The sequence below is a fragment of the Heterodontus francisci genome, chromosome 27 (genome assembly GCF_036365525.1).
Source record: "Heterodontus francisci isolate sHetFra1 chromosome 27, sHetFra1.hap1, whole genome shotgun sequence".
In the NCBI taxonomy this organism is placed as follows: Eukaryota; Metazoa; Chordata; class Chondrichthyes; order Heterodontiformes; family Heterodontidae; genus Heterodontus; species Heterodontus francisci.
In genome coordinates this window covers 7,428,712-7,451,504 of record NC_090397.1, presented here as the reverse complement: position 1 = coordinate 7,451,504, position 22,793 = coordinate 7,428,712, and the positions used below count along the sequence as shown (strand labels likewise).

The 22,793-nt window shown below is 43.7% G+C and overlaps 1 protein-coding gene across 7 annotated transcripts in view; it reads left to right on the top strand.

The window, feature by feature from the left end:
- Positions 1-22,793, top strand: part of LOC137384622 (cilia- and flagella-associated protein 54-like) — a 712,374-nt gene that overhangs the window by 369,091 nt on the left and 320,490 nt on the right. For all 7 annotated transcript variants that reach the window (XM_068058759.1, XM_068058758.1, XM_068058757.1 and 4 more), the window contains one exon: positions 20,893-21,078. In XM_068058759.1, coding sequence (XP_067914860.1) covers positions 20,893-21,078 — 186 coding nt within the window. The remainder of the gene's footprint in view (positions 1-20,892; positions 21,079-22,793) is intronic.

The following is a 22,793-nucleotide window of genomic DNA, read 5'->3' as shown; positions in this document are numbered from 1 at the left end:
GAGAAACAGAGAGTTAATACACGGAATCTTACCACTTTAGTTTTTGCCGGAATGGCGGGACCATTTTCGGGTTTGAAATGCAATTCTCTGAACTGTACGCCTGACAGTTCCTCTTTACCAGAGCAAACCAACTGACATCCTGCCTCCGGGTTCCCAACCAGTTAGGGAGGGAGAGTGGCATGACGTGTCCATTCTGTCAAAGGAAGGATTTCCAATTAAAGGGATCATAGCATATGTCAGAAAAACTCACCGAAACTTGGATATTTTAGACTGCAGCATCCACAGGAATGGAGAAGAGATCTGGGAAGGCTGCCCCCACCCCCTGCTCAACCCTCCACCGGTCTCTCACACTTACCTGGAGATCCTGCTGAGAGATCTGAGGAGATGCAATCAGGTGAGCTTTACCAAGGAGAGGAAGAGGATAATCTCTCCAATCAAACAAGGTGGATAGAAGTGGTTGAGGAAATTAGCAGCAGAAGTGTGGTCCCTCCGACCTGGAGGCAGAGCACCTACAGGATCCTGGACCTCAGGAGGGTGGAACAGGTGAGTGGCATTACACATTCAGGTTCCAAACCCCACACCCTGCCTTATCCAGCATTCTCCTGCATAGCATGCCTCAGGTCAACACACCTTGCAGCTTCACTCATTCCTTTCCCTGCAGGCATCTCACATCGCCATCTGAACAGCCTACTCTCAGCCTATTGCCCTCTAGCACAGTTCACTGTCCACAAATGGTGTCCTTTCCACTTCTGCACACAAGCCATTACGAGCACTCACACCTCTCCGCTTGCAGGAGAGAGAGTACATAACTTGGTGAGAACCAGAGACCCAAGTGGGGAGCGGGAGTGTGGCAGCATGCTCTCCACTGACAGGCACCATGTCAGCCACTGGCACTGCTTGCCCACCTGGTCCACTGGGAAGGAAGTCTTATTCCAGGAGGCTGCAGATGTCAGCAGCTACCTGCCATGAGAGCCTGAGCCTCCTGAGTCAGTGGTGCTCAGACCTGTCGAGAGAGCAGATCCTCTGCCTATAGAGCCTGTGTTGGGAGTTTTGCCTCCTTCCATCTGGATCTCAGTGTCCATTTCCTCTGCCTGTGGAGGGGCATGTGGCTGAGGAGAAGACAGCTGCTGCTGCTGGAGCAGTTGGCAGTGGTGTGTTCACTGCTTTTGCCCCTCAGCACAGATGGAAAATAGAGCTGCATAAGTTGCTTCCATGCCATGTTGAAGGCTAGCAGCAGGGAAGTGCAGCTGAAGGTCAGTGCAGTGTGAGACAGATGAAGTGACGTCCAAACAGTTGACAAACACCTGTTGTTACGATCAGGTGAGGAGGGATCGAAAGGCTTACCTCTTTTCCCTCTCCTTGTTTAACCACAACAGGTTAATTTTTTAAGTGGATATATGTGCCAATTCAGTGAATGTTTAACTGTTTACACGTCAGGATCATAAAAAGAGCCAATCAGACAAGTGTCATGCCAATTTGCATTGTTGAATGATAATTTTCTTTATTTTACTGACTGGAGATCTAAATTTATATTTTTGAAGGAATTTTAAAAAGAACAGATGAAAAAAATTATTTGCAACACTGTATCCTACATTGCAAGGCCTGTGAGGTGGAGATGAAATGGCTGTTCATCCCAGCAAGAAACAAGACCCAAGAAGTTTACGGGAACTACCTGTCCTTTAAGAGAAACACTGCTACCATTTTTGAATCACTGGGTGATGGTCTTGTGACAAGCCCCTCCCCATCTGTGGTTTTAAGCTTGTGTTTCTCTACAGCAGCAAGGAGAAGCTTCTGGACTCTGACACATGCAGACCCAAGTGGGGATCCCTCTCTCTCTCTCTCGCTCTCCATTTCAGCTTACAAGCTTCGAATTCTGCTTGTTGACTGACCACCTTTGCATACTCCGGCTACAATCAGAAGCCCCGTTGGAGGAAATCATCTGCATTGCTGTTGTTAGGACCGAGGTTGGAGGAATGCACTGTTTTCTCTACTTCCACTACTCCACTGGTCACAACATATATTTAAATGTTTTACCCAGTTACTGATACGGTCAATTAAATACTTTATATTAGTTTCAGAATAAAAATCCGCCAACCAGGTTTCTTTAATAAGCAACAAAATTGTTTTTTTGTTATAAAACAAGACTTATTCAATAAAGATGCAAAGCTTATACAGTTTGAAATATGAAAGTATAAATACCCTTCTAAAATAACCAAACACACACGTGCATACACACACACTGGATAAATGAAAAAATAAAGTAAAATGAAAAAAAACTGACTGCAGAGATCAACTTTAAAAATAAAAATCAGAACGTGCTGGAAATACTCAGCAGGTCTGGCAGCATCTGTGGAAAGAGAAGCAGAGTTAACGTTTCGGGTCAGTGACCCTTCTTCGGAACTGACAAATATTAGAAATGTCACAGGTTATAAGCAAGTGAGATGGGGGTGGGGCAAGAGATAACAAAGGAGAAGGTGTAGATTGAACAAGGCCACATAGTTGACCTAAAGGTCATGGAGCAAAGGCAAACAATATGTTAATGGTGTGTTGAAAGACAAAGCAGATTTAATGTTTCATGTCAGTGACCTTTCATCAGAATCCTGCTGAGTATTTCCAGCACTTTCTGTTTTTATTACAGATTTGCAGCATCTGCAGTATTTTGCTTTTATTTTAAAAAAATACTTTGGCCAAGTTATTGTCAATTCTTGAAGAAGAAGGATAAGATATGGAATGTTCCAGATGGCCTCTGGTCTGGCGTCCGGGTAGATGTAGACAGCTGTCACTGGGATCTTTCTGGAGCAGTTCTGTTCAGGTGATGTCGAGGAATAGTCAGTCCCGTCACTCCACAGGTCGCAGCATATTTTCGGGAGAATTACTGCATCAGTGGTTTCAGCTTTCACACTGGATTCTCAGAAGATTTTCCAAAGCAGGTGGAAAAGGATGCGTTGGGTGGCTTCTCTCTTAGCAGGATACATGCCAACTGAGCATTCCAACAGTCTCTGCCCAAATCAGAAAGCCAGAACCTCCTGGCAAACATAAACCTAGACATGTGACTTCACTGTAAATAACTCCAATAGCCAGCAAGGCTCCTTATGTTTATTTATTACTTCATTGTCTCTTCCAGTAAGTGTTTTAAAAAAAAAAAATCCGAAGTGTCCTTCCAGTAACCTTCTTAAAAAAAATAATCCAGGCATCTCCTCAGTCTTTCAAATGAACCAATTTTCACAATCTTTTAAACACAAACCCTCAAAATAAATTAATAATGGAAGCACCTTTATGACACCTCCACCCTTGGAGGAACGAAATGCTATTTTAAAATGTGTTTCGTTATAAAGTGTGGACAAAAAGCAAAATCTAAAAAAAAACACATTTACACACTCATTCTCATTCACTCTTCACCTGTAACTAATACAGTTATGCCCTGTACCATCTTTGTACTCAAATAACTCAGAGCAAAGTTAAATTTTAGACAAAGCATCAGCAATTACGTTGTTTTTCATCGCAATGTGGATAATCTTTAAGTGAAAGGACTGCAATAATAAACTCCATCGAAATAGTCTGGCATTTGGTTTTTGAATTTTTCCACAAGGGCTAGGGCGTAACGATCAGTATATACTAGTGTCTCCCTATAGCCACGGTGAACATATACTTCAAAATGTTTAAGAGTTAGTAGTAAGCCCAGGATTTCTTTTTCCACTGTAGAATATCTCTTTGGTATCGATTTAGCTTTTTGGAAAAGTATCTCACTGGCCTTTCAATGCCCAATTCATCATCTTGTAATAGGACTGCACCTATTTCCAGGTCACTTGCATTAATTGCTACCTTGAAGGGCTTAATGAAATTTGGGGCAGCCAACACTGGTTCATTGATCAAAATGCCTTCAGTCTCTCAAAACTCATAACTTTCCTGACCACATTACCTTGGCTTTCTTTTATAGAAAATCCATCTGTGGAGCAGCTATAGTGCTGAAATTTGGTACAAACTTGCAGTAGAAACCACACATCCCCAAAAACCTCTTGATTTCTCATTAGTCTAGGGGCAGGGAACACCACCAATGCTTGTACCTTTACTGTACTTGGCAACACTTGTCCTTGCCCTACTCTATGCCCGAGGTAGGTTACCCGCGCTTTTGCAAATTCACTTTTGGCAAAGTTTATCATCAAATCAGCTGACTGTGATTTTCTAAAGAGCTTCTAGTTGTTCTAAGTGATCCTTCCAAGTGTCACTGTACACCAACACATCATCAAGGTAAACCACACAGTTAGGAACACCGGCTACCACTTGGTTCATTAGTGTCTGCAAAGTTGCTGAGGCATTTTTTTACCCTGAATGACATCACTCGGCATTGGAAAAGAAGGTATGACAAAGGCCAATATTTCTTTAACTCGGGGTGTTAAAGGAACCTGACAGTATCCCTTTAACAAATCTATTTTGCTAAGAAATGTGGCACTGCCAGCGAGGAATTGGGTAGGAATCTGCCTTTGTTACTGCATTAACCTTTCTGTAGTCTATGCAAAATTGAGTTGAACCATCAGATTTAGGCATAAACACAACTAGGGAACTCCAGCTACTTTGACTGGGTTCAATTAGGTGGTTTTCCAACATGTATTGGATTTCTGCTTTCATCAGGACCTGTTTCTCTGGACCTAAGCAATAAGGATGCTGCTACATCCATCACATATATGGCTAAGGTTGTACATCCTGGTTTGTTCCTATAGACTCCTTTAAATTCTGTCAGTAGCCTTGTTAGGTCTCCTCGTTGTTCTGCATCTAAATGGGAAAGCATAGTGTCTAATCTCCCTAACAATTCAGTGTTAGCTAACCGGAGAGTAAGAGGTTCAATTTGGAAATTGCCTAGGCCTCCTTCTGCCTCATCCTACTATTTCTTTTGTCCTTCCCTATCCTTGCTACCTGACATACCTGTGCTTGCTTATCCTCCTCTCAGTGGTGATGTTGTTTCAACATATTGATGTGACACAGCCGATTCTTTTTCCGGAGATCTGGGGTGTCAGTCAAATAATTTACTTTACCAATCTTTTTGACTACTCTCCATGGTGCACTGAACCACATTTTCAGCAATCCACCCTCACAACCATAAACGTAGACATGTGATTTCTCTCTAAACAACTTCAATAGCCAGCAAGGGTCCTTATGTTTATTTAGCATGTCATTGTCTCTTCCAGCAAGTGTTATAAAAAAAATACAAAGTGTCCTTCCAGTAATGTTTAAAACAAAAACAAATCCAGGCATCTCCTCAGTCCTTCAAATGAACCAATTTTCATAATCTTTTAAACACGAGTCCTCAAGAAATATTAATAATGGAAGCAGCTTTGTGACACTGTCTCCAAGAGACCCACCAAACCAGTCATCTACCTCTTCAAACTAAAAGCTACAAGCCAGCCAAATCACCGAATGCCACTGACTGTATACCCCGTTTTCCATGGATTCTAACTCAACCAATCTATCTTTCCCCTCTCTGTAACCTATTTGCGTGTGTGTAAACCTCTATTGTGTGTGAGTGTGTGTGAATGAAAGTTGGCGCATAGTTTATTATTTTCATTAGTTCGATTTAGGTACAAATAAAATTAACCTCTTTCTTTGTTAAGCTCAAGGAAACCTGTCCAATTGATTCTTGTTATGACCATAGCAAGTAATTAACAACACACCTACTGAATTGCCCAGTACATCCACTTTAGGAAGGAATTAAACCTGTTGTGGAAAAACAAGGAGAGGGACAAGAGGGAAGCCCTTCGACCCCTCCTCACTTGACCGTAACACAAGTTTTCTCGAGTTTAACAATGAAAGAGATTAGCTTTATTGTACTTCAACCAATCTAAGTAAAATAATAAAACACGCTCCAACTTTCATACACATGCACACACAAGTAGGTTACAGAGTGAGGCAGGATAGATTAGTCGAACTAGAATCCATAGAAATAAAAGGGGTATACAGTCTGTGGAGGTTGGTGACTTGGCTGGCTTCAGGCTGAATTCATTGGTTATGCAACTTTACTTTGGTGGTCCTGAGGCTTCTGGTTTGAAGATGTGGTTGGCTGTTTAGGTGGTTCTCTTGGAGGCAGCAATTGTTATGACTGTGACGGGAGCAACAGACTGTCAATTCAGTCCCATCACTCCACAGGTCGCAGCATATTATTAAGCTTTCACATCATTAAATATATTCAAGAAAGAGTTAGATAAAGTTCTTAGGGCTAAAGGGATCAAGGGATACGGGGAGAAAGCAGGAACTGAGTTTGGATGATCAGCCATGATCGTATTGAATGGCGGTGCAGACTCAGAGGGCCGAATGACCTACTCCTATTTTCTATGTTTCTCTATTTCACACCCAATCAGAAAACAGCCAAATTAAACACGCTAGCAACCCTCAGAATAAAACAGACCAAACCAGGTATCGTTAGACAACAAATTAACGATTTATTAAAACTAAATCTTAAACACTATTAAGATAAACCTATGTCTAGACACCTTATAACTTCTTATTTTACTCTAACTCCCTCATTCACACACACACATTCAAAATTAACAGTAATAAACCAGTTTTTAAAGTGGTGTCTTTAAAATTAGCTGTCTCTTAAGAATAAATAAAATAAGTACGTTTTTGTGTGTTACGTTCCTGATGGATGAGGTATTCTAATGTGGAATTAGTCAAAGGCCATTCAAAGTCTTCACGTGCTGTAGTCAATTCTTAATAGGCATTCAACTCTTCAGCTGCAATCGGCATTAATAGTCCATTCAGCAGTACAAATGGTTTCTTAAAAAAAGGCTTTTCTTTTTTCTTTAGGGAATTATCTTGGCCTGTAGCTCCTTGTAGAATTTCTGCTGAGAGAGAATAACCAGCTCCTTTCTCTTTGTGTGCTTCGCTGGTGAGACTGGTTTCAGCCGGTTTATGCCAGTTTTACACACAGCCAAATGGAAACATTACACCATGTGACCTCTCTCTCTCCTGCTATTGCCTAGGTAACAAATTGCAGCTGCTGACACACTGTGCCTTAGGAATTCCAGAACTTTCCCTTAAAGATACACTGTTTTTACAGAGTCTTAAAGGCTCACACTGTTTTTAATCCAAGGAGAAGAAGGATGCAAGTCCGTGACACAATGCAGATGATTTCCTTTAAGGGGGGGTGGGGGGGCGGGGAGGTGGTTCTGTTCTTTCCAGAACCTTCTCAAAACTCTCTAGCTCCACCCTGAGGCTTAAGTCATTAAGCACAGTGAATGTTAATCGGTGAACAGACGAACACAATCAAACACAGATCAATTAAACCACTGAACACTACAGTCTGCAGCAGGGGATATGCCTCAGTGGTCATGAGTAGCAGGCAGAGTTTGAAGCTTGCAAGGTTTTGGTGATTTGGCTCCACCAGTTTAATAGTCAGGTTTCCAGCTGCTGGATTAAAAAAATAATTGTTCGACATAGCATGTTTTCATGACACTGCCAAGCAGTGAAAACACTCTCTGCGAGAATAAGTGTTTTGAACATCAGTCTCTCAATGGCCATAGCTCTTCAGTGTAACTGATCAAAGCCTTCCCAGCTTGAAGAAGATGTTCCTGCTCTGCACTCATCTCGGTGTCCCTGCCAAGTAACTGGCAGGTGAGGAAACATGTTTCATGTCTTAGAAATTCAGGATTCAGGACTAAAATACCTCATAATTGGCTTCTTAACTTCAACACTCCTTAATTACTTTGCCAACAGATCAAAGGAGGTTATGGGGAATAAGCTGGGGTGTGCCTTATTTGGATAGCTCTTTCAAAGAGCTGATACAGGCATGTTAGGCCAAACGGCCTCTTCCTGTGTTGTAAGATTCAGTGATTCAATGTCTACAAAATTGGGCTGCAGAGCAGCAGTTGTTTCGGTACTGCAGGTACCGTTTTGATACCAAGATAGTGTTCGCATGGTGCGTGCTGAATGGTATCTGGGTGAGGGCATTAGTGCAGGCATTAGGTGCATGCATCAGAGGTATGCAGAGTCGGGAGATTGTGACATCAGAAAAGAAAAGAAAGACTTGCATTTGTAGAGCGCCTTTCATGACCATCGGATGTCCAACAGCGCTTTATAGCCAATAAAGTACTTTTAAAGTCTAGTCACGGTTGTAATGTAGGAAACACGGCAGCCAATCATGCACAGCAAGCTCCTTCAAACAGCAATGAGATAATGACCATGTAATCTGTTTTTGTGATGTCGATTGAGGGATGAATATTGGCCAGGACACTGGGGATAACTCCCCTGCTCTTTTTTGAAACAGTACCATGGGATCTTTTATGTCCTCCTGAGAAGGCAGATAGGCCTTCAGTTTAACGACTGTTATCGGAAGTTATTGTGCTCATCATAGAATGGGACTTGAACCCACCCCGCAGTACAGCACAGGAACAGGCCATTCGGCCCTCCAAGCCTGTGCCGATCATGATGTCTGTCTAAACTAAAACCTTCTGCACTTCAGGGGTCCGTATCCCTCTATTCGCATCCTGTTCATGTATTTGTCAAGATGCCTCTTAACCATCGCTATCGTACCTGCTTCCACCACCTCCCCTGGCAGCAAGTTCCAGGCACACAGCACCTTCTGTGTAAAAGACTTGCCTCGCACATCCCCTCTAAACTTTGCCCCTCGCAGCTTAAACCTATGTCCCCAAGTAACTGACTCTTCCACCCTGGGAAAAAGCTTCTGACTATCCACTCTGTCCATGCCGCTCATAACTTTGTAAACCTCTATCATGTCGCCCCTCCACCTCTGTCATTCCAGTGAAAACAATCCGAGTTTATCCAACCTCTCCTCATAGCTAATACCCTCCAGATCAGGCAACATCCTGGTAAACCTCTTCTGTACCCTCTCCAAAGCCTCCACATCCTTCTGGTAGTGTGGCGACCAGAATTGTACACCATATTCCAAGTGTGGCCTAACTAAGGTTCTATCACACCTTCTATCTCAGGCAGAAATCTACCAACGTGTAATGCTGATTTGACACAATGCTATTTTTGACCTCACCATTTCAGCTGACAACCTCTCTTAAACATGCACAACTGAACATGCGTTCAGCAACAGACAGAAGTCCCCACTAGGGCTATTTAAAGATCAAGGACAGCAGGTGGAAGGGAATCCCACCATCTCCAGGTTCCCTCCAAGTTACACAGCATCCTAACCTCGAGACATATCATTGTTCCTTCATCACTGCTGGGCCAAATCGTTAGATCTCCTTACCTAACAGCACTGTCTGAGTGCATTCACTACATGGTCTGCAGCAGAGCAAGAACAACCATCACCACATTCCCAAGGCAACTTCGGATAATAACTTTGCTCGTGACACCAACATCCCAAGAATTAGTTCAGACTGGTACAAAAGGTGAAGTCACACGGGATCAGAGGTGAGCTGGCAAGATGGATACAGAACTAGCTTGGTCATAGAAGACAGAGGGTATCAGTGGATGGGTGTTTTTCTGAATGGAGGGATGTGACTAGTGGTGTTCCGCAGGGATCAGTGCTGGGACCTTTGCTGTTTGTTGTATATATAAATGATTTGGAGGAAAATGTAGCTGGTCTGATTAGTAAGTTTGCGGACGACACAAAGGTTGGTGGAGTTGCGGACAGTGATGAGGATTGTCAGAGGAACAGCAGGATATAGATCGGTTGGAGACTTGGGCGGAGAAATGGCAGATGGAGTTTAATCCGGACAAATGTGAGGTAATGCATTTCGGAAGGTCTAATGCAGGTGGGAAGTATACAGTAAATGGCAGAACCCTTAGGAGTATTGACAGGCAGAGAGATCTGGGTGTACAGGTCCACAGGTCACTGAAAGTGGCAACGCAGGTGGATAAGGTAGTCAAGAAGGCATACGGCATGCTTGCCTTCATCGGTCGGGGCAGAGAGTATAGAAATTGGCAAGTCATGTTGCAGCTGTACAGAACCTTAGTTAGGCCACACTTAGAATATTGCGTGCAATTCTGGTCGCCACACTACCAGAAGGACGTGGAGTCTTTGTAGAGGGTACAGAGGAGGTTTACCAGGATGTTGCCTGGTCTGGAGGGCATTAGCTATGAGGAGAGGTTGGAAAAACTCGAATTGTTTTAATTGGAACGACGGAGGTGGAGGGGCGACATGATAGAGGTTTACAAAGTTATGAGCGGCGTGGACAGAGTGGATAGTCAGAAGCTTTTTCCCAGGGTGGAAGAGTCAGTTACTAGGGGACATAGGTTTAAGGTGCGAGGGGCAAAGTTTAGAGGGGATGTACGAGGCAAGTTTTTTACACAGAGGGTGCTGAGTGCCTGGAACTTGCTGCCAGGGGAGGTGGTGGAAGCAGATACGATAGTGATGTTTAAGAGACATCTTGACAAATATATGAATAGGAAGGGAATAGAGGGATATGGGCCCCGGAAGTGCAGAAGGTTTTAGTTTAGACAGGCATCAAGATCGGTGCAGGCTTGGAGGGCCGAATGGCCTGTTCCTGTGCTGCACTGTTCTTTGTTCTTTGTTCTCAGTAAGTCAGCATGATGCCTGCCACCATTAACAGATAAAATAGTTTGTCAACACAACCTAAGCCATATTAACCCATAGTCAAAACTCATATCTGTATTTTGTCAATCACATAATATGGCAGCAGTAATTTGTTTAAACTCAGCACTGGTAATGTAATTAATTAGATGCTGGACTTGCATTTCTGCTTGCATGTTTACATCTCTCCTTACTGGTGGGATGAAAGTTTCTCCTGTCTGCTGGCTGTAAGGGTGTTAAGCAAAATTAATTTGGGAACTCTTAAGCAGGACAGGACATTACTCCCCCACACTGTTGTAGCTTTAGCTGGCTATGACTTCTGCCCCTGACTATACCATTGACCCCAGCCAATTTCCTGGGGCCAACTTTTATAAATAGTTTGGTAGGTTCTTGGTGGCACCTGCAGCAGAGAGGCATGGGTGGATGCCTCAAGAACAGAATTTGAGGCTGGGTGGGTGGGATGGGGCATTTTAGGATGGTGTGGCTGGAATTTAAGAGGGGAAACCAAATTGTGCCAGACCTTTGCTTCTTTTCTTGACAAGAAGGAATTATCTCAACAAGGAGATAGGTGCAAAAAGTGCCCCACATCTTTCATCATGACCTCAGAAGAGGGACTGATGCAGCTACATAAAACACAAGGGGCATATGATTGACTGATGCAGCACCATTTATGAATACCTGGCGCCACTCTACCAGTGTCTTCTTGTGTGGCCCATGTGGCATTCTGCCAGGGTAAGGGCACATGCAGGTGCGTGTCCCGTGCATGTGCTGCGAGGGTCTGTTTCAGCACTATTCTGATGTCACACACCCAACTGGCTGGCGTGATGCCTGGATCCCAAAATTTGTCAATGAATATCAGGCAACGTCTGCATCATTAACTCAAGAAAAACAACTGTGAAGCTGCAAGATCTTTTATTGTTTTGTGGGATGTGAGCATTGCTGGCAAGGCCAGAATTTGTTGCCCATCCCTAATTGTCCTTAAGGTGGTGGTGAGCCATCATCTTGAACAGCTGCAGTCCATCTGGTGTAGGTAGCCCCACAGTGCTGTTAGGGAGGGAGTTCCAGGTTTTTGATCCAGCACCAGTGAAGGAACAGTGATATAGTTCCAAGTAAGGACGATGCATGGCTTGGGGGGAGAACCTGCAGGTGGTGGTGTTCCCATGCATCTATCTGCTGCCCTTATCCTGCTAGGTGGTAGAGGTGACGGATTTAGAAGGTGCTGTCGAAGGAGTCTTGGCGAGATGCTGCAGTCCATCTTGTATATTATTACGAAAATGCTTCAATTTTTTTGAGGACTTGTGTTAAAACTGAAAGGATTTCATGAATGTGTTTTTTTACCAAGTTCACCAAAAGGACACTTGAGATGTTGTTTGAAAACCACCTGTGATTTGGGCTCAGAAAACAACAGAACCCTTGGTGACTTGGGGAAAAATGGTTACAGAGAAGCCACATGTCAGGGTAGGTCAGGAGGTCGACTCTCTGTTTGGGTTTTGGACATTGTTTTCAGTTTAGTTGGGGTGTGAACTGTTTGAAGACAGTAGGTGTTTACCTGCCAAGGAAAAAGAAACTACCCAGCTCACCTCCTTCTCTACCTCTTTGAAGACATCCTGCAAGACTCCAGTGTCGGAGAGCTAAAATCCCTGGTGCGGCATAGCTCCTGAGAAGCTGAGAAAAATTCTGCGATTCAAGTGTGTGCTGGCGGTAAAACCCTGATGCCACATTCTCCTGGAAAGCCAACTAGAATAATTCTCGACATCTCCAGAAAGGAATGCTTCTGAAACGATCCCAGTGACCCATCTCCATATACTCAGACACCAGAACAAAAAAGGGAAAACTGTCTTCCTTCCATATCTTTTTTTGTCAAGAATTGGCCAAAGTAGTCTTTTTTTTTGTCTTTTATGTAACAGACCTCTGCAGAGAGAATTTCTGTATTTTCCAGTGTGTATGAGTGTAATTGGGGAATTTAAAAAGGGAATTCCATATTTCAATGTGTGTTAATGCTTTGCTTTGTTACTGGTTATATCTTGTTTTATAGTAAACTGATAATTTTGTTGTTTACTAAAGAAACCTGCTTGGTGTATTTTATTCTGGGATAAAAAAAAAATAGTGTATGATTGGCTGTACCAGTAACCGGGTAAACATTTGAATATATGTTGTGACCTGTGAGAAGTGGAACTAGAAATGACAGTGCAGTCCTCCTGCCTCATCCGTAACAATATGGCACACACTACTGCCACTGTGCGGTGGTGGTGGAGGAAGTGAATGTTTCAGGGGTGGATGGCGTGCCAATCAAGTGGGTTGCTTTATCCTGGATGGTGTCAAGCTTCTTGAATGTTGTTAGAGCTGCACTCATCCAGGCAATTGGAGAGTATTCCATCACACTCCTGACTTGTACCTTGTAGTTGGTAGCTAGGTTTTGGGGAGTCAGGAAGCGAGTTTCTTGCCGCAGAATTCCCAGGCTCTGACCTGCTCTTGTTGCCACAGTATTTATGTGGCTGGACCAGTTAAGTTTCTGGTCAGTGGTACCCCCCCCTCCCCCCCCCCCCCCCCCCCAGAATGTTGATGGTGATTGATTCAGCGATGGTAATGTCGTTGAATGTCAAGGGGAGATGGTTAGATTCTTTCTTATTGGAGATGGTTGTTGCCTGTGTCATGAATGCTGGACTTTGTAATGCAATTAGGTTTTAAAAACTGTGATTTTTAAAAGTTTAAGATGGAGTCCATAAAGTCAGATAACCTCACATCCATTCTGCTAAAGGACATTACAGAAATCTTGGTTACCAGGACAACAGAGAACACCGATCAAATACTTTTTTTCTTGAAGATACAGGGACTGCAGGGGTAACACCTGAAGAACAATGGGCTTCACCCTTCCAAACTTTCCAGTCATAAACAAGGTGTCAGTGATTCTGAACATACAAATGTACCAGGCAGCTGTTCACACCTGGAAAGCCCAGGTAGCACTGTGAAACCAGACTTTTATACTTTTCATATTGGAACAGGACAATAAGCTATTGACTTTTGACTCCAGAGACATTTAACAGATTTTCTGAAGGAAGGCAGACTGTATGAAGGGACCCCAATGGTTGCAGCCTCAGAGCAGTTTTAAAGAAGATAACCAGTGGTGGCAGCCTCGAGAGGAAGAGAGGGAACATCTGCTGTCAGAAGCCTGAGACAGCGAAATCCTGGAACTTGTTTTGAAAGTTGAAGTTTGAGGAGAAGTAAAAGACCAACAGGATCACCAGGAATTGCCTTATTCACAGATGTCCTGGTCGAAAATGCTCGGAGAAGTGAGCAAAGAGAACATAGATTTTGAAAATGTCGTGGACATGCAACCCTTTGCAATTGGGAGGAGTTTGTGACTTTTAACTGCAAAGATTTCACCATCAAAGAGGACTGTGTAACTTATAAGAGTGGTGTGAGGTTTCCAAGTATTGTAATAAGTAAAGGAAATACCTTTCTTTGTAATTTGGGCTATCAGCTACTTACAAAGTACCATTAAGTTGTCATGGTCCTGTAGTTTTTTTTTCGGAATATGCGGTTTGCCTTTAAGGCTTGCAAGGGATCAGTATTGATTTAAGAGCTGGCAACCCTAAGAGTTCTCGGAAGGTGCATTTTCGTTGCCTTAGAAACAGCCATTTGGAGACTGCGATTCAAAGGGTGTATTCTCGATACCATGGCAACAGCCACTGGGAGTGAGCCTGATGCGATACATTTGTTTCAATTCAGTTTGAACTAGTTTTTAATGAGACAGTTTGTCCTAACAGGACAGAAGACACAGATAGCTGTGGTGTCAGCACTGAAGAAGAGCTCTCAACCATTTAAACTGAAGGAAATAGGATTTTTGTCTGTTTAATTATTATCTCTCGAAAGTCAAGCCAAGACAGAGATCTCTGCTAATTTAAATTGAAGAAAGGGAAGTTAGACTGTGACAACCTTTTATCCCTCAAAAAATTCTAAAGTCAGATTGATTCTGTTGAAAGTGTTTGCAAGTCATTAATTGTTGAAATTTACTTGACTTCGAACAACATTCTGCGAGGACTGCGAACAACATCGGATTGTAAATTTGCAAGGACTCTAATTTTTCTATTTTTAAATGTTCATATTGTTTAAGAATTTTGTTCTTCTAATAAAGAGTTAATTTGTTGATTTAAAGACACCTAGTTTGGTTAGCCTCATTCAGGGGTTAATAGATGGTACACTTTGGTAGGCCTTTCTTTAATTTGGAAAGTTTTTAAATGATATGTTAGCTGATCTGTGGAGGGACAGGATTGAATTATCAGTGCGTTTCTCCCACCACAATCAGAATCGTATATTTTGATTGGGGGCTTTGGACAGGAGTGGTCGGTCGTAACATAGTTCACAGAGATTTATTTTTGTTTAGTTGTTATAATAAAAGTCAAAATGTGAAATCTTGTGTAATTATTAAATTGGTCTGGAGGTTCATATTTTAACGTTAACGGTCTCACTGAGGTTGGAACACCTGGCACTTGTGTGATGCGATTGTTACTTACCACTTATCAGCTGAAGCCTGAATGTTGTCCAGGTCTTGCTGCTTGTGGACACAGACTGCTTCAGAATCTGAGGTGTCGCGAATGGCACTGAACCTTGTGCAATCATCAGCAAACATCCCCACTTTCTGACCTTATGATGGAGGGAAGGTCATTGATGAAGCAGCTGAAGATGGTTGGGCCTAGGACACTACCCTGAGGAACTCCTGCAGTGATTTCCAGGGGTCCTGCAGCTATGTTATATAAAGGACCAATCACCCTGATTGCCAGTTAATTAAATTTTTGGAAATGTTTCTATTGCCAAGTGCCTGGAAGTACTCAGGATTGTTTTTGGAGGTGTTTTGGTGAATTCTTGGATTTGCCAGAGGATGTTGCCACATCCTAACAGATGGGGCCAGAGGAGTAGATGACCTGTGCACACAAAGGGCAGAATTTTAACAGAATCAACCCGCACACAGCAGAGGGCCTGGCAGCAAGTCAGGAACCTGATTTTGAGTGGAGCAGACCTTGCTGTGGCTCTTTAAATCAGCCACGAAATTAGCATCCCGCTTTTGGGTTTTGCAGCTGATCACGGAGTGTGGGCATGGTGACGATCCTTATCCATCAATGATAGGATTTTTATTTAGAGGGTCCCTGGCAGGTGTTATAATGGCTCCATTGCAGATTGATTACTGAGGTTTCATCATTAAGAAGAATGGAAGTGTAACGTGGGAAGGCTGTCCCCCAGTTCTGCACTGTTGAAAAGCGGAAGTGAGCGGGATCCTTCCAACAGCACCAGAACCACCCCCTCCCCACTATTGCATGTTAAAATTCTGCCCAAATGTTACAACACATAGAGGGACAGCCAGGGCACTGTCTCTGAGTCTACAGCACGACAGGGAGACCAGAGATAGGCACCAACATGTTGCGCCAAGGACGTTTGACAAAATTATTGACTCAGCCATGGACATGGGGGCAATTAATCTGTATATAAAATGTATAGCCAATCTAACGGCATCAAAACATAATCCGATTTAAGGCACATTTCTCCCTATAAATAAAGTAGCTAAGCATACAAACATCAGCGGAGAGCAGCACAACTGTATTAGCTAGTTCGCAAGCAAAATGGTATGCAATGCCAATGCGAATTACTTTTGTTGACAGAATAGAGCTAGCAACATCATGTCATGGGGTGGTAGATGGACCTTATCGGATGACCTCTGTGGATTCACACTGTATCAGGACTGCAAATTCATTCAATAAACCACGAAACCAAGGAGAGGAATGTTATTGTGGTCATTGAGGGAGGCAGTAGAAAAATCAGCAAAAGGAAAGCGGACCATTTCTCATGCTGCTGTTGTCACAAGACAATTTAACTCATGATCGTCCCCGTGCAACTTTTCCACCTGCTTGTAAAACGTATCAGAAGGCAGGGCAGCCAACAAAAGGGCAGTGATCTCTAAATCAGGAGAATGTTATAGGGTGAAGCTGATAGTACTTCAGAAGGGTCATATAAAACAGAAAAGTACAGTGGGGCAGGAAGGGACAGAGAGATTAATGGTAGGTAGCCAAGACTAGTTTATTTATCTTGACAGATAAACACACTTACAAATGAAGAGTGACCTCCAGTTCGTCCAATAAAGCAAATCTCTTAAATTCATTTATGTCTATAGCCCAGTCTATCACTGTCAATTCTGATTCAGCTCTGACAAGATAATTATTTACAAAAATCTTTTCTGCAAAATGTTATCAGTTATTAATGTATGTGTTACTCAGTTACAAAATGTTTCGTCACTATCTGTAAGATTGTACTCCAGACTAACTAATTTATATCCAAGCCAAATCTATTAATTGTTGGCAAAAGTGCATTTTTAACACAGTATCATACAGATAACTTTCAAATGACATTATCCACTCAGGTCATCTGCCTTCAGACCGGGTAGTAAATGATGCACATTGGAGTTACTGATCTTTGACATACTTGCAAAACTTGTCCTTTAATTCCATTCACAGCAATAAAAATCAGTTAATGACTATTTCTAACATGCTCATTGAAACATAATACATTTTTCCTATGTCTTCCCTGACAGTTTTTAAAACTACAAAGCATAGATTTTATTGAGGAATCATAGACAGTTCATCATAGATTAAGGTTTATTAAAGCTATCCATTACATTGTATTTACTAACTATTGTATATGGGTCAGCAGCATCCAGTTTTTGTCAATATCACTCAGCTTCATTAAACTGCACTGTTGTATTCATGAGGAACTTACAGTGCTGACTTCTGGAGATTTCTTGGATTTACTTGCCCATTTTTCCCTCAATACAAGTTCTGAAACAATGTGATTTCAAATGAATAGCAGCAGAATTGTGACATTTATATAAAAGTAAAAGTCCAGCAACTTTCACCATGTCACTGAGCTTGTGTCCCAGGTGAAAGTAATGCATGCCAGAGCGCAGAAATCGAGACATCCCCTAAGTGACTTTTGCCATTTTAAAATGAGTTTACATAACACAAGACTTTAAACCATTTTTTTAAAATAACCTAGCTGCTCTCTCTCTCTCTCTGCCCCCCTTGCTCTCTCTCTGCCCCCTCTCTCTTTCTCTCTTTGCCCTCTCTCTCTCTCTCTCTGACCCCCTCTCTCTCCCTGTCCCTGCCCCCTCTCTCTCCCTGTCCCCCCCTTCTCTCTGTCTCTCTCCCTGTCCCCCTCGCTCTCCCTATCCCCCCTCTATCTTCCTGCCCCCTTCTCTCTCTCTGCTCCCCTCTCTAACAGTTGCAGAGAGCAGGAACTCTCAGTAGAGCAGCTTTGTGGTTGGTCCAATTTTTTAAAGAACCGCAGCCATCAATTTCCAGCTTTCAGGTGCTTCGAGCAGAGACAGCATTTCCGAACCTCAGATAAGGTCACGGTTTTCAGCGAGCTTTTAAAAAAAAATTGGAACCCGCGGCTGTGATGTTTTTAAAACAGACTGGTCTGGAAGAAGCCAATGGGAAATTTCTCATCCCTGAAATTACCAGTCACAGACCTCAAAATTTTTACCACAGCCACTGGTATCCGAGTATGGACACATGGCAACTCCTGAGGGAGACGGAGCAGTTGCTGTGGAGAGGGCGAGCTGTGCACTATCCCCTCTGCTAAGTTGAAGCCAGACCCCTCCAATGCATCCAGCATCTCGGTGTACATGCCTATTCAGCCCTCTCCTTTATGTCACCCCATTGAGGTCCTTATCTGAGTGTTCTGCAGTAGTACTCATATGACAGTTTGTCCTCTGGTGAGCTGGCAAATGAATCATTAGTATTGTGCTATTGCTCTCTTTCCTCCTCCTAGGACTGCTGTGGTTGGACAGGCGGCAGTTCTAAAAGCCAGATTTAAGAGGGGAAGGTTGGTGTAAGGAAAGATGGGTGGGAAGCAAGAGGTGCATGGACACACCATCAGCAGCTTGCTGATCATGCCAGGTAGCAGAATGAGGGTGAATTGGGAGTTGAGCAGTGGCAGAATGCAGCCACATACTGTCATCCTCAATGTTCTCAGGGACATCGGATGCCGTGGGCTCTGTCACACCTGACTCCATAATGCTGCGAATTGTCTCCTCTGTAGGCTCAGGAGATGCAGTGGCCTTGGCTCCTGCCAGTTCTGCTCAGTCTTGCCAAAAAAAGGCCGAATATAGTTGTGTAGCACTGTGTTTGTGTGATGTGCCTGCCATAGCTGAATAGTTGGAGATATGTGGAGGTAGTGGGAGGTGGATGTGAGGCTGGCAGTGCTGGTCGGGTTGTGATGTGGAGTATCTGGGTGTTAGGTGTGAGTCATGATTATCAGGGAGTGCTTGCTGCTGGGTGAGTGATAAGGGTGTGGTGAATTGAGCAGCATGAGAGGCTGGTGTTGCAGCACCTGCGCTATCCTTCTCCCTGCTCTGGCTGCAGCACACTTGTGCCAGGTGTCTCACCATGTCTAGATCCTACCTTTATGCTATCCTCTAAGATATGCACAGTGTCAGTATCTGAGCTGGTGGCTCCAAGTGTGGAATCAAGTGATGGAGTGTCTTCATCATCACTGTCTTCCTTAGTCTTCCTCAACTGCCTGGCTCAGTTGCACTACTTGGGTATCTGAAAGGAAAATGGCACGAGGCTAAGAATGTGGTGAAAGGAGGCTGAGGAAAGTAAGAAGTGCACCCTTACACCATCTGCAGCTTGTCAGTCAGAAGAGATTGTGGGTTGACGGGGAAGTGGGATGTAAGGAGAATTAGGTTTGAGAATACCGTCACCTTCAGTGGATTCAGCCCCACCACTGACTACAGCCTCAGCAATGCCCCTTCCAATTATGGCCACCAACATCTTCTCGATGGGGCTTAGAACTTGCAGGGGCTTCCTCCGACACTGGTCAGGTGCTGCTGCCTCCGATTGTGCACTACCTTGTCTGCAAGGGAGAGGGAAGTGTGTCAGTGTATATCATGCAATATATTTGGGTCATGGGCAATGTTCACTGTAGCATTTTGTTGTTGTGAGCAGCCAGTTTGAAATAAATCTTTTTATGGTGACTGCGCAGGTGCACTATTTAATACAGAACAAAGCCTGAGCAATACCTTTCAGGCTGCACATTTTAGATTAGATTAGAGATACAGCACTGAAACGGGCCCTTCGGCCCACCGAGTCTGTGCCGAACATCAACCACCCATTTTTACTAATCCTACACTAATCCCATATTCCCAACAAACATCCCCACCTGTCCCTATATTTCCCTACCACCTACCTATACTGGTGACAATTTATAATGGCCAATTTACCTATCAACCTGCAAGTCTTTTGGCTTGTGGGAGGAAACCGGAGCACCCGGAGAAAACCCACGCAGACACAGGGAGAACTTGCAAACTCCACACAGGCAGTACCCGGAATCGAACCCGGGTCCCTGGAGCTGTGAGGCTGCGGTGCTAACCACTGCGCCACTGTGCAGCTTAGCAGGATCATTGGTCATGTGGTTATCGTGGTTGAATATGTGTTAATTCTGTGAGGATGAGGTGAAGTATATGAATCTTAGGTATGAGTCCTGATCAAGAGGGATTGTTTGTAGGTGAGTGATAGAGATGTGGTGAATTGAGCAGTGGTTGAGGCTAGTGGTGCAGTTGGTAAGATATGGCATTTGAAGATGCATTCACTGACCTTGACCAGTCGTATGAGGCCATTAAACTTCTTGCAGCACTGCTTCCAGGTCCTCAGGGTTAAACTCCTAGCATTGGCCTCTGCAGTTATCTGCTCCCACTGCCTTCTCACCGTGTGTCTGGAGGGTCTCCTGGCCCCCTGCAGATAAATGATATCTCTCCCTTTTCCATCCCCTCCACTAAGACCTCCTGTGCATCGGAAAACCTTGGTGCACCCTCTGTCCCATGATTAATCATTGTTCCTTGTTGCCAGCACTATTGCAAATAATATCTGCACCTCCAACAGTCACAATGCATGTCCCTTTAAAGAGGTGCAGCCTAGCATTAAGCAGTGTAGGCCAGTTTTAAGCAGTGCTAACAAGTAACGATAAAGAGGCCCCCTGCTGATGTATCCAGCCAATGAACACTTATTGCCGGCTGAATGCAGAAACCGTGATAATGAGCAGGCAGCACAAAGATGGCGTGCTGCCTGCATTACAATAAGTCACACATTGTGCTCCCCATGCCTGTTTTCAGGGCCTATCCAATTTAGTTCCCCGTAAGATTTAAGATACAGGCATGTTACGTAATGAGAAAATCATATGCATTAAATAAGGCTGATTTATACAATAACTATTTTCAGTGTGATAACTGGAAATGACATTTGTCTGCAGTAAAATGTTGTGGCTTTCTCAGATTTCACCAGATAAGGATATCATCAAATTGTAGTAAGAGCTGCAATAAAAGCCTGAATCTCCCTCTGATTACGTTTTAGGACGGAAAGATATCATGAAACATCTACCTGGAACTGTTGGCTTCAGTGCATCACCAACACATGCTGAAAATTCAAAACCTGCTGACCTGTCAAATGAAGACTTTCTTTTATTTGATAATATCTTGTGTAAGCCACTGCCTTGGTCACAGGTTTCTCTTGTGATTTCATCGTATGATCATACCATTGGTAAGAAATGCACATTACCTTCTCTTTTTATTGGACATGAATAAGAACATATCTACCAATATGATAGCAGAGCTTTTATATTACATTGTGGTTCTGCCTATTGGAAAGACACTTATTCAAATCTCTGTAGCTGAACAAGACATAAGCATCGACCAACAGAGGAGCACTCAAAGTTTTTGATAGATAGCTTAACCAACCATAAAAATACTGTATGCCCCATCCAATTTTAATAAATTTAATTTTAACAAATATGCAGTGCTAGAAGTACCACCACGGGAGCTTTGCATGAATTTAGTTGCTGTGCTCACTGTGGCAAAACGATCACAAAATCTACACATCAATCTGAAGTTTTAAAATAATTCCAATTCACAAGTATCCAAAATGCTCCTCATAGTTCTTTATTTCTTAAAAAGTAATTGCCTTTTGCAAGGGTTGATGGGCACATGCATTGCCTCGTGTTGTGCAGCCCAGGGTGACTCTAGGTTCTGTGTGCAGTCTGTACTGAGTTCACTGATCTCAGCTGGGGTAATAATAAAGGTTTTGTAATTCACTTTTTTGCTTCTGAGCCACAGAATGGCAAATCAGTTAGGGTTCCCTTTCCAGAATACTATCCAGTGACCTACACTGTGCAGTGCACAGGAGGATAGGCTGAGGCTTTGTTGTTTCCACAAACAATCATTGTCCAGATTTGTGAAGTATTAAAGGGTTGATGGCATCTGTGAAACCCCACTCCAGGATGAATCTCAGCCTTCAGGAGAAAAGGAGAAAGGAGAAGAAAATTGGAACAAGTCCTACCTTATCCTGGTGTAGAAATACCCTCTATATTTGTTTAGCTTAGAGATACAGCACTGAAACAGGCCCTTCGGCCCACCGAGTCTGTGCCGACCATCAACCACTCATTTATACTAATCCTACACTAATTCCATATTCCTACCACATCCCCACCTATCCCTATATTTCCCTACCACCTACCTATACTAGGGGCAATTTATAATGGCCAATTAACCTATCAACCTGCAAGTCTTTGGCATGTGGGAGGAAACCGGAGCACCCGGAGGAAACCCACGCAGACACAGGGAGAACTTGCAAACTCCACACAGGCAGTACCCAGAATTGAACCTGGGTCGCTGGAGCTGTGAGGCTGCGGTGCTAACCACTGCGTGAATACACCATCTTCCAATGTGATGTCCCAGTATAACTCTGGAAAGAAAAAGAGCTGTGAAAAGTGAATTGAAGGCTATTCTGAATATTAGTTTCTAAAATTTCTAAAAATAAATGAGATGAAACAGTGGGCTGAATTTTGTTGTAATGACGGGGATCCCGACAGTGGGCTGAAAGGTAGGGGGAGACCCAACCTTGGCCCTCCTTTGGACCCCCATTGCAATTACATGGCGGGAAAGCAATTAACTGCCCACCGTTAGGGATTCAGTCCCTTTAAGGGATGAGCTCCCACTGAGCTGCCAACCAATAGAAGGGCCAGCAGCTCTGCAGTACCAGCAGCACCCCTGGGAGCAGTGGCCACTACTGGTATTGCAGGAGGCCCTGCAGTACAAAGATGTCAGGAGACGTCAGGACAGGTGAATGGGGTCGGGGATACCAGGGTCATTCAGGCAGGCCCCAGCAAGGGGATGGGGGTGGGGGGGGGTGGTGACGGTGGGGTTTAGTGAGGTTGAGGGGGTCTTCCCAGGGGTGGGAGGACCTCCGGAGGAACTACA